Source organism: Diabrotica virgifera, chromosome 5 (genome assembly GCF_917563875.1).
Source record: "Diabrotica virgifera virgifera chromosome 5, PGI_DIABVI_V3a".
Taxonomy (NCBI): Eukaryota; Metazoa; Arthropoda; class Insecta; order Coleoptera; family Chrysomelidae; genus Diabrotica; species Diabrotica virgifera.
The window spans coordinates 177,483,039-177,496,566 of NC_065447.1; the positions used below are offsets into that span (position 1 = coordinate 177,483,039).

At 31.3% G+C, this 13,528-nt stretch overlaps 1 protein-coding gene across 2 annotated transcripts in view; it reads right to left on the reverse strand.

Annotated features, from left to right (window-relative positions):
- Window positions 1-11,899: 11,899 nt before the first annotated feature.
- Window positions 11,900-13,528, reverse strand: part of LOC114334629 (glucose dehydrogenase [FAD, quinone]-like) — a 65,850-nt gene continuing 64,221 nt past the window's right edge. For both annotated transcript variants that reach the window (XM_028284712.1, XM_028284713.1), the window contains one exon: window positions 11,900-12,298. In XM_028284712.1, the coding sequence (XP_028140513.1) occupies window positions 11,951-12,298 (348 nt within the window). In that variant the 3' untranslated portion in view covers window positions 11,900-11,950. The remainder of the gene's footprint in view (window positions 12,299-13,528) is intronic.

Here is a 13,528-nt window from a genome sequence, read left to right on the forward strand (position 1 = left end):
CTACGTGATAGGCTAGTAAGATACAGGGTGTTCTATTTAAAATAAGTAAGTTATTGCAGCTTGAATTTGTTAATAGAACAATCTAATATTTTGACCACCCTGTAAAAAAATAGGTGTAGGAAACCCTAATACAAATTGAAAGATAAGTATATTTTCTACGCGATAGACTAGTAAGATACAGGGTGTTCCATTTAAATTAAGTAAGTTATTACAGCTTGAATTTGTTAATAGAACAATCTCATATTTTGACCACCCTGTAAGAAATTTTGTTGCAGCAAGCATCTGTTTAAGTATGCTAAATAGTCTATTATTAAGATCCAAGAAGGAATTTGTTACTGATTCTTAGATTCGTAGATATTTATTTTTTTCTAAAACCTTACATTTTCATAAAAATCGAAATAAATCAAAACACCCTGTATTTAGGTATAGGGAACCCTTATAAAAGTGTAGCTTTTTTTTTAAGGTCAATTCATTAATGCCATCAGATATAGGGCATTCCATAAGAAAAAATATAACTTTGATATACCACTCTTTTTTGGAGCACCCTGTATAATTCACATTATTTTTAGATTGTAGTATTAATGGCCCTGTATATTACTGTGAAGAAATTTTTTTAAAATATCAAGTGGTTTTCCGTACAGACACCGAGGCGAATAAGATGAACCACCCTGTATAGTATACAGCCAACTACAGGAAAACCTTTTCCTTGTGGATTTTTTATAAAATATTGAAAAAAACGATGTATGCATGAAGTCTGTAGATCCAGTAGGAGCAGAGTTGTAGCTAATGAAAAGTAGGTTCTTCTTCGTCAAATTCCAAATCGAATATTTCAATGTGAAATAACCAAAAACGAAGCACTTTTCGGGGAAAATTCATCAGAACTTTTTTAAAGTGGTAAAAAGGTTTATTTTTGTTTTCAAAAAAAGTTCTAACATTAAAAGTAAGTGAGTTACGCTCAAAATATTGTTGGTTCTTTTTATTTTTTTGGTAAAAAGAATCACAAAAATCACCCCCTAATTAGCACTCCAAATAAATTTAATCGTTATCGTTTCACAAGTTACTTTGATAATGTCTTCTCTATATAATCTGTAAGTTTCATCGTTTCAAAGTGCTTAGTTTTGAAAAGACTGTAGTGAAAATAGCTTGAACGAATAACTAATCATGAATTTATGTGAATTTTGAACGGCCATAACCTAACCAATTTTTGTCGAAGAACAAAACAAAAATCCAAAATATGTATATTCAGAAAAACAAAGCGTACATTTTATTACTCTTTGAGATTATTGGCATTACTAATAATTTTCAAGTTAATTTGAAAAAAAAAAAGAAATTTTTTTTTTCAAACTAAAAGAAATGTTATATTCTAAAACCAATTTTTTTCAAAACTGAGCACTTTGAACCAATGAAACTTATAGATCATGTAAATAATACATAAGTAAAGTAACTTGTAAAGCGGTAACGATTAATTTTATTTGGGAAGCTAATTAAGGGGTGATTTTCGCGATTCTTTTTACCAAAAAATAAAAGGGACCAACAATATTTTGAGCGTAGCTCACTTACTGTTAATGTTAAAAGTTTTTTTAAAAATCAGAAATAAACCATTTTTAAACACTTTTAAAAAAGTTGTTATGAGTTTTCCCAAAAAGTGCTCCGTTTTTTGGTTATTTCACGTTGAAATATTCGATTTGAAATTTGACAAATAAGAACCTACTTTTCATTAGCTACAACTCTGCTTCTACTGAGTCTAGCGTCTTCATGCATACACCATTGTTTTCATGTTTTTATATGCTATATTTTTGCTAAGAATATTTTTTTCGCTAAAGTACTTACTTTTTGTGTTACCTGCGAAAAAACCGTCCAAAAACATGTTTTATTTCTGTTAAAAATGAACATATATTCTCTCGCAAATACCTCGAAATGTATTGACTTAGTGAAAAAACTCTATAGAACAAAAGTTGCTTAGAATTAGTCATTTTATCCAATTTTGGACTTATATTGAACATATGTTTTTTCATCCCCGAGAAAATATTTTTCACCCCGTATTTCCCAATTTTTGTAAAATGGAGGGGATGTAGAATTGTAATATTTTTCTTATATAATATAATAGACAATTTATTCCCAAATTTTCATCCTTCCTTTATTTTTTTGGAGGTTTTCGTAAAGTTTTGTGTTCATTGATCGGGCTAAAGCACTGCAATTGTATCACACAATGAACAAAAATTTATATGCAAAAGAGAAATATCACGGAACACAAAAATGAAAGTTTTCGAAGCAGTTTATACAACTGTTCTGACTTTTGGCATTGAATCATGGGTACTAAGAGAACGACAAAAGAGAAACATACAGCCTAGGCCTAGCTCTATAGAGATGAAAGTTTTAACAAGAGTTAAAATGGATAGAAAAAGGAACACGGAAATTAGGAAGGAACTGAACATACAGTGCACATTATAGTTTATAGAACAGAGACAGCTAAGTTGATGAAAGATACCGGATCAGTCAGACAAGGGTGGGAAGCAAAAATATTGGAAAACAAAACAACTTACAAACTTTAGCAAAACAAAAATAGATCACTCATTAATCGATCTAAATATAGTTAGATTTTGTTTTTGTTTGATTTTCGGTTTATAAGTTTTTGCACTTCTTGAAAATCTGAATATTTTTCAAAATATTTTTAGAAATTATTTATCCAACATGGATAATAATATTATATACTGTATAAAGTTTTCATTAGTAAATCGGATAAAAAAATATTTAGTTATGAGTTTATTACCTACGGGTACTTTCAATCTATTCAGAGTTTAATTAATATTTTAACGGATTTTGAAATCTTCCTGCTGACATGATTGGACATAGGTCACACATTATGGTTCTCTCATTAATAGGAATTTATTTTATTACAGTGCGTTGATTTGAAAAGGTCACCCTCTATAATTTGGTTACTATAGCAAAATATAAAAATGTGGAAAAACACGTCAAATTTATCTGCGAGGGGACATTTTATAGACCAGTTTGCAACTACCTAAATTACGTCCACCCTCTAGCGGGAGCGGGCACAACCCTCAAAATCTTTAATGGAAAGGGGAATTGAATGAAACCTTATTTAAGGGTCGTTGAATTACCTTTTCAAAAATACAACATACATTATATTTCTTTTCAGTACTTTTGATAAAAATCTTGGACGCAATACAAAAAATTTTGGAATATTTTTGGATATTGAGAACTCGATACTCAATATATCTTTACGATTTTACTTGATTTTTCCAAAAATATTCCAAATAATATTCAATATACTACAACACTCGAAAAAATTTAATTTGGAGTTTAATTCTCCAAAAAAAATATGGAGTTCTGAACCCAATACTTATTATCTTTACGGTTTTACCTTATTTTTCCAAAAGTACTGAAAAGAAATATATTGTTTGTGGTAATTAACGACCTTTAAAATTAGTTATCACTTAACCCCCCTTTCCGTTAAAAATTTTGGGGGATGTGTCCTCCGCCGCTAGCGGGTTGATGCAATTTAGTTGAAAGCTGGTCTACCAAATATCGTTCAACAAAATTTTTTAAAAATATCACATACATTATATTTATTTTCAGTACTTTTGGAAAAAGCAAGTAAAACCGTTAAGATATTAAGTATCGAGTTCAGAACTCCAAAATGGTTTTTTTGAGTATTGAACTGCCAACGAAATTTTTTTTGGAGTACATATTAAGTCCAAGATATTTCCAAAAGTACTGAAATATAATAGGTATAGAATAATGTTTTTTTTTGAAAAATGGCTTTGGCAGAGCCAATTAGCCAGACATAACATAAGTACATACTACAATATTATTTTTAGATACATAGGTACATTGTGTGGTTTTTTTTATTTTGTTTTTTTTTATTATTTTACTGTGTTTTTTAATATATATTTTAATTTGCGCTAAACACTTTTTTTTTACTTTTTTTCTCCCATTTATAAATGTTACAAAATATGTAACGTATAGAATAATGTAAAAAACTTGGAAAGATGCAATCAGAGAAGACCTGGAGAAGATGGAAGTGAGACTATGGGAGACAGTAGCATTAGTGTTGCCCAAATGCAAGACCAAGACGATACTTGGACAGTCTTGGTCTTGGTCTTGCGCCAATACACCTGGTCTTGGTCTTGGTCTTAGTCTTGCACTCTCGGTCTTGGTCTTGGTCTTGCAGCAATAGTCTTGCAAGTCTCGCAATTGCCCATTAGCCTATTGCTATTTATTTATTAAGCGTTACTTTATATCTTAGAACAGCGGTTCTCAATCTGTGGTACATGTACCACTGGTGGTACATTTCATTATTTGCGGTGGTACACAAAACACACAAAAACTTAAAATAGTAGTACATAATAAGTCTTGATTATACAATCTAAAAATATAGAAATATAATAAAAGAAACTTTAGATGGTACATGACTCTAAAAGATTGAGAACCGCTGTCTTAGAACAACGTACATTTCACATATTCTAAAAGTGCCGGTGGGGGACGGCGTCTATTCGTAGTATTATAGTCGGTGTAAGAGAGAGTATTCGAAATCATGTTTCAATATTTCGAATACGTCCTCTCTTTACACCGACTATAACACTACGCATAGACGCCATCCCCCACCGGCACCTTTAGAATCTGTACACTGTAACAGAGTAGATACATTTTAATCTTGAATTAACATAGCCATAGTAATGACCGATAAAATTAATAAATATCTAAATTAACATTGGGTAAGGTGTGAACCCACGATCTAAGCGATGCGTGCCTATGCTCTAACTAACTGAGCTATCCATTGTGTACCATGGTCCACGGGAGGCATATTTACAGATACTAGCGTGTGTAGACACCAGGGTGTTGAAATCAGTTAGGGTTTGGAAAAACGGTATATTTACAGATGCTAGCGCGTGTTGACACCACGGTGTTGAAATCCGTTATGGTTTGGAAAAACAGTACGTTTACAGATGCTAGCGTGTGTTGACACTAGGGTGTTGAATTCAGTTAGGGTTTGGAAAAACAGTACATTTACAAATACTAACAGATTTGGACACCAGAATGTTGAAAAGCAGCTTTTTCAGTGGTTATACATGCATAGATGCTAACGGCTATTGAAATTGATTTTATATACCTACCGCTGTGGAAAAATATTTAAGTGATTTAGGTATTAATAAATAATTAAACGTTGTTGGGATATAAATAATAATATATTAACACAAAAGAACAACATAAAAAATAATGTTGTTCTGAAGCTATTTCCTTGTGGCATTTTTATAATTAACTATTTAGATGGGAAATAAGCCACAATTAAATTGAAAACAATAATTTTATTAACGTTTGGATGCCCAAGTCTGGTGTCGTTGTCAAAATACAAAATACTACTAAATTAAACAAAAATGTTGTTGCTTAGTAAAAAATTCTTCTATTAATTTATTTAATCTAACGCATTTATATTGGCAATTCAGACATATATACATTTTAAAGTATTTTTTACTAAACAACAATATTTTTGCTTAATGTAGTAGTATTTTGTATTTTAACAACGACACCCGATTTGGGCGTCGAAACGTCAATAAAATTATTTTTTTCAATTTAATTGTGGCTTATTTCCCATCTAAAGAGTTAATTATAAAAATGTCACAAGGAAATAGCTTCAGAACAACATTATTTTTTTATGTTGTTCTTTTGTGTTAATATATTATTGTTTGTATCCCAACAACGTTTTATTATTTATTAATAGCTAAATCACATAAATATTTTTCCACAGAAGTAGTATATAAAATCAATGTCAATAGCCGTTAGCATCTACGCATGTATAACCACTAAAAATGCTAGCTGCTTTCAACACTCTAGTGTCCAAATCTGTTAGTATTTGTAAATGTACTGTTTTTCCAAACCCTAATTGATTTTAACACCCTAGTATGAACACACGATAGCATCTGCAAACGTACTATTTTTCTAAAACCGAGGCAACACAAGGAAAAAAAGAAGCAGAAACCTGATGAGAAACATCACAGAGAACCTAACCCTTAAGGGCATGGATCTGCTCATTAATCTAATATGTATAATTTTTTATAATTAACTATTTAGATGGGAAATAAGCCACAATTATATTGAAAAAAATAATTTTAATAACGTTTCGACGCCCAAATCGGGTGTCGTCAAAATACAAAATACTACTAAAATAAACAAAAATGTTGTTGCTTATTAAAAAATACTTTAAAATGTATAATAAATGTCTGAATTGCCGATATAAATGAGTCAGATTAAATAAATTATTAGAAGAATTTTTTACTAAGCAACAACATTTTTTTTAATTTAGTAGTATTTTGTATTTTGAAAACGACACCCGATTTGGGCGGCGAAACGTTAATAAAATTATTTTTTTAAATTTAATTGTGGCTTATTTCCCATCTAAATAGTTAATTATAAAAATGCCACAAGAAAATAGCTTAAGAACAACATTATTTTTTATGATGTTCTTTTGTGTTAATATATTACTGTTTATATCCCAACAACGTTTAATTATCGATTAATACCTAAATCACTTAAATATTAAAATATATAAAATGAACGTCAATAGCCGTTAGCATCTATGCATGTATAACCACTAAAAAAGCTACAGCCGGAAAAATGAAAGAATACCCATGAATGAACATATAAAACACGCAGTATTTTCCTGTCACCGTGTTACACAAAAAATTGGCCAGCGCAAGTACATGTAATAATTATTGTTACATGTACTTGCACTGGACAATTTTCTTTGTGACACGGTGACAAGAAAATGCAGCGTGTTTTATATGTTCGTTCATGGGTATTCTTTTATTTTTCCGACTGTAGCTGCTTTCAACACTCTGGTGTCCAAATCTGTTAGTATTTATAAATGTACTGTTTTTCCAAACCCTAACTGAATTCAACACCCTAGTGTCAACACACGCTAGCATCTGTAAGCGTACTGATTTTCCAAACCCTAACTGATTTCAACACCGTGGTGTCAACACGCGCTAGCATCTGTAAATGTACTGGTTTTCCGAACCCTAACTGATTTTAACACCCTGGTGTCTACACACGCTAGCATCTGTAAATGTGCCCACGGCAGTCACTTTGTTTCTTAATAAACGTTTGCATTTAAAATAAGCTTACATGTTAAAATACAAAAAACCAAATTAATGACATAAAGTTGACTCTATTTTAAAGACCATTATCTGTCTAGAAAGGGATTGATCAACCCCCACTTTATATGAAATGGAATAAGAGAGTTATACAATTTGCCATTTACCTATTTAAATAAAAAATAAAATACAATGCAAATTAAATTAGAGAACAGTACGCAATTGCTCTGACGTTACTGTTACTTTATCTTTATATTAATTTTTTTGACCAAGAATTAATACAAAAAACAATAGACCAGGGCGCATCTGTAAAAATATTAGTACATTTGGATGTTGAGAGGTGACTCATATTTTTTTTGCAGAAATTGCTCGAAAATAACTCGTATACTAATGTTTGAGTTATCCTACCACTCAAAAAGGTCCGGAACATTGTTTAAATAATCAAAATGTCAAAAAATAAAGGAAAAATTCGATTTTTTTCTCCGTTTTTGATTATAACTTTAAAAGTATTCATTTCCGAGAAAAGTTGTACTGATATAAAAGTTGCATAATTAAATTTCCTACAACATAGGGTTAGCTAGAAATTTTAAAAATTTTCAGTCTTGTTGCAAAATATTAATAACTGCGAAAAAACATAATAAAGCAAATATTCGCATTTTACGTTTTTCAACCATTTATGCTAAACTTAAAACCTTCATATTTCATCAAGAATAACTAAATGATATAATTAAACAATACTGTAAATTTAATTAAGATCGATTTAATAGATTTTGCAAAATAAATTTTGCAATCCAGCTTCGCAAAAAAATTAATTTCTTCAAAATGTTGCAGCACTGAAAATAAAGCAAACAGCAAGTTGAAATTTTTTCTACATATAGAAGAATACTGTACCTTTCATTTGCAATTTTCAGAATTAAAATCGGTTAACTACCACGGCGTCAGGATTTTTTTTAAATAAACAATAATTTTTGGTGCTACGCGCAGGACAGCGGATACGTTTGCTCTGATTGGGCATTCCAATGACCTTTGACGATGATTGATAAATTTTAATTTTTAGTGCATTTCGATGTAAATAAATAAATTTGTTTTTTGCAAAATAAAAAAAACATACTCTGTCCTTTGAAGTAACACTTTTTTTAAGAAAAACTGTCTTTGTTCATATATTTTAACTTAGAGAATAAAAGTTAATTATTTTTAAACATCCAATTGTTTAAACAATATATCACAAACAATAGTCAAATTAGTTTGATTTTTGTGGAATTAAAATATTAAAATGCCACAAAATATAGAGTAAGAAAAAATAATATATAAGATAAAGATTGGAAGAAATTTTGGTGCAAATCAACTTGTGTGAATCGAACACCGCTGCCCTGCGCGCAGCACCAAAAACTAATGTTTATTTAAAAAAAATTCCTGACGCCGTGTTAGTTAACCGATTTTAATTTCACAAATTGAAAATGAAAGGTACAATATTCTTCTATATTTAAAAAAGAATTTGAATTTACTATCTGCTTTATTTTCAGTCCTGCAACATTTTGAAAAAGGGAATTTTTTTTTTGGCAAAGCTGGATTGCAAAATCTGTTAAATCGATCTTAATGAAATTTACTGTGTTCTTTTATTATATTATATAGTTTTTCTGGGTAAAATATGAAGGTCCTACGTGTAGCAGAAATGGTTGAAAAACGTCAAATACGAATACGTGTTTTTTATGTTTTTTTTTCGCAATTATTGCTCTTTTGCAACAAGGGTAACAATTTTTAAAACTTTTAACCATTCCTATATTGCAGGCACTTTAATTGCGAATCTTTTATGTCAGTGCAACGTTTCTCGGAATTGAATACTTTTAAAGTTATAATCAAAAAGCGAAGAAAAGTATCGAATGTTTCCTTCATTTTTGACATTTTGATTAATTAAACAATGTTCCGGACCTTTTTGAGTGGGAGGATAACTTAATCATTATTATATGAGTTAATTTCAAGCAATTTCTGCAAAAAAATATGAGTCACCTCTCAACGTCCATCTCAAAACAGATGCGACCTGGACTATAATACAATTCTTTATACTCGTTACTATCCAAAGTATCCAATACCCTAAGTAGGATATTGTTACTTTCCCTAGTCCAATACCCTATATACCGTTACGTCGTTACTTTAAATATTTCGGTATTTTGTTTATAGGGCAGCCGGAATTATCTGTTAATTTGTCTGGTTACTTTTGAATAACATTAATACTACAATGATTAAAGTAATTTAAAAAAGCATGAAAATAGAGACTTCATCTTTAAGTGTAAAATGCGAAAGTGTCAAAGCATACCGAAAACTGAAAAGGTAACATAATCTGTTTCGCGATTAACAACGCGACATGAGTCGGTGTCATAAACACCAAAAGAATTGTATATCAATGAAAGAAACTTATTGTTCATTATGTTAAAATACAATAGAAATAGACTGTTGTTTAATAGTTAGTCGAAAATAGCCGCGCATTTTCAGAAAATTTCGGTTTGTTTAACTGATATCGCACACTCAGCACAAACAATGTTTAGTCTAATAACTTAGGCCGATAAAATTTGTAATAAATTATATTTCTTATCAGCTAAGCTGAGATGACACATATTTTTAAAATGTTGTGGCGGCTATTATCAAAATCTGGACAATTAATTTCAGAGCGCAGAAGTTGTCTGCTGGGAAAGAATGTTCAAAATGATTTATTTTTACATTGTACTTATGACCCCTGAGTACGTATCAAATGTGGCAAATTTTCTTTTGTTTTACATATTTTTTTGCATCTCATAGAGTCTCTATACACCTAAGCATATACCCAAAATATTATACTACTTAAATGACACTCGGTCCTAACTGCAATACGCAAGAGTCTCGCAGGGTTAGTCTTGTTCTTGCTCAAATCTTGCAGGCTCAGTCTTGGTCTTGGTCTTGTTAAAATTAGGCGGTCTTGGTCTTGGTCTTGGTCTTGGTCTTACGAAACTGCAAGAACAAGACCAAGACTGCAAGACCAAGACCCATTTTGGCAACACTAAGTAGCATAGAATCGGAACTAATAAAAAATAAGAGTAAATGCGCCATAGACTCACGAAAAAATTTAAAAGCCAAAGGTGATGCTGATTATGACTGAAAAGAAATATAATGTATGGGTATTTTTAAAAAGTTAATTGAACGACCTTTTAAAATGAGGTATCACTCAACCCCCTTTTCCACTAAAAATTTTGGGAGTTATGTCCGCCCCGCTAGACGTTTATGTAATTTAGTTGAAAACTGGTCTACAAAATGTTCCCCTCACAAATAAATTTGACGTGTTTTTGCACATTTTTAGATTGTCTATAGGGACCAAATTAAACAGGGTGGCACCTTTTCAAATTGACACACTGTATAATTCCTGAACTAACCACGTATCTAATATTATTTGTTTAAACTTAACCACAACGAGTTTACCTAAATACTAAAATCTAATTCCAAAATTCGAACAATTATTATTACATACCTACAAATAATTCTCTACATTCTATAACACGGGTGGCAAAGCTCCTAGATAATTCGCGCTATTGTTCAAAATTTAAAATTTTTTGGAACCGCAATTTACTTAAAAATACGTATTAAAAAAAGTTAATCTTATGGAAATTATATTCATTGAAGATATGCAAATAAAAGTAAAAAATATGTGTACTAAAAAATATAAAATTATTTTTATTTAGCTTAAATGCCTCATCAATCAAAGCCATTGGCATGGTAAAGTTGATTTCGCAATCAGATTATAGTGTATGTAATGTGTAGTATGTGTGTTGAACAAATGTCTTGTTAATTAGTAAATTGGACTTCATTGTCTTTATAAAGAGACGCTTATTAACGACATTTATTTTACTTATTTGGACAATTCTTTAAAATTTAATGAAAAATTGTTGAAAGTAATTTTCAGTAATTCTTTCAGATTCGGAATTTTTATTATAGGTCTGGATCCCGCATAAGAAAAAAAGTTGATTAATAGCAAGCTGAAAATTTGTTAATAGCTTAACGGAGTCTAGTCGGACAAAATTTGATGAACGGAAACACTGGAACAGGGGAAGAGTTAATAGTGGAACAGGTTAAAAAATTGGAACGTCAGACTATGAAAACGTCAGATGTATTTTGTCGGACAGAACTTCCAATTGGTTTGTTGCCCTTTCATTAAACTCTCATGCAAAAATCAGACTGCTGTTTATCACCAACCGGGCATTTTAATGAGTGGAACACGAAGAACATGTCAAATAACAGGAATCATGTTGGTTAGAAATAGCAGTCTGATTTTTGCATGAGAGTTTAATGAAAGGGTTACAAATCAATTGGAAGTTCTGTCCGACAAAATACATCTGACGTTGTCGTAGTCTGACGTTCCAAATTTTTAACCTGTTCCACAATTAAAACTTCTTCTGTTCCAGTGTTTCCATATATCAAAGTTTGTCCGACTACACACCCTTAAGCTAATAACAAATTTTCTACTTGCAATTAATCAACTTTCTTGGTACGCAGGATCCAGACCTATTAGGCTGATTAAAGTATTCGTTTCACTTTTAAATGATTCGCTTGATATTAAGATTTGGTTTGTTAGTTGTTCAAATATTTTTGCTTTAATCTCCACGTGTGTTTCTGTAAGTTTTCAAGAATATTTTTTATTGTTCTGCATTATTATTTTCTACTAGTGGATATTATGTCTCATTGCGGATTGGAGATGCCTTTATACAGGAAAAACATGCTGTAAATAATTCAAATTAAAAAGTTACATCACAAAAAAACTCCAATTAACACATTTAAAATATATATTTTTTGTTATTTCTATAAATTATTTTCAGTTAGACTGACCAGTCTTTTGCAATCATATCAGCAGCTTTTTCCCCAATCATAACAACTGCTGCAAATATATTTCCTGCAACAACATTTGGCATGATAGACGCATCAGCTACACGTAGACCATCAATACCATGTACTTTAAGTGACGGATCAACAACAGCATCTCCATCGGTACTGGGTCCCATTTTGCAAGTACCTACGTGGTTCTGACCAGACATGGCAACTTGGCGAATTGCACATTTCCAATATTCATCACTTCCGAATTCCAAAGCTTCACAAGTGGGAAACGGTGATTTGTTCGGTCTTGTATTATACCTCTTGAACGGATCTGACTCTGCTATTTGTATTGCCTAAAATATGTGTCAACATTAACCAACTTATAAAAGTAAAAGCACATAATTTTAGGATAGTTTAAGTTTTTGCTAGAAATATTTGTAATAATAATAGGGCCGGATAGCTCAGGCGGTAGGATATCTGACTTTGAGGCGGTTGAAGTGTAGCACTGGCCTTGTTACCTTAATTATATACCGTAGGTCGTAGAGATTGCAGACTACCCTGCTATAATTCCAAAGCCGCGTTAGCCGTATAAAACGGTAGACTATTATTATTATTATACAGTGATGAGCACGCTAATAACCGGCAAAATAGCGCAAAAGATGGAAAACATAATACATTGCGAAACAAAATGAGATGAAACTAGTGGAGGTGGAAATGATCGTTATAAACGTATAAATTAACATTACATTACATAGTTTCCGACCTTTAGACGTCTGCGAGAGTTGTATTTTATAATATTCTACTGTCAGAGTGACAGTTGTCCTACTCCTCTGATACGTCTAAAGGTGGGAAACTATGTAATGTATAATGTTAATTTATACGCTTATAACGATAATTTCCATCTCCACTAGTTTCATCTCTTTTTGTTTAGCAATGTATTATGTTTCCATCTTTTGAGCTATTTTGCCGGTTATTAGCGCGCTCATCACTGTAAATATGCTACCCAGATAGCATGGCATTTCTAGTTTTTGTGTTACGCTTTTATTTGAAGTGTACTCTTGGGAAGATAATCAGGTGGTTTCCCCTAGCTTGCTTGATTGCAGTGTGACACCCATTTAAATCATAATTTGATATCCGCCCATGAATATCTGTTATTAAACCAATAGCATAAATTTAGTATATATTATGTTTATATGGGATTGAGCCCATAGAGCAGCGGTGCTCAAAGGGTCGATCGCGATCGACCAGTCGATCGCCAAAGTTTTTGAAGTCGATCGCGATTCACGGAAAAAATACAAATTGAAAAGATATGTCTGGTATCAAAGAAATTTGGCTAAAGAAAAATTGTTAACAATGCTGCCTCTGAAAGAAAAACCTCGCGGAGAAGATATATATACAAAGTTTTTTTTTTTAATTTTGTAAAACAATACGAGCTAGCGATTTACAAACTAGTGTGTATTACAACATATGGTGCACCATTCATGACTGGCGTTAACAATGGATGTGTTGAATTATTACGAACTAACGATGAATTTCCATAATTTTTTAAATTTCATTGCATCATTCACCAGCAAGTTTTGTGT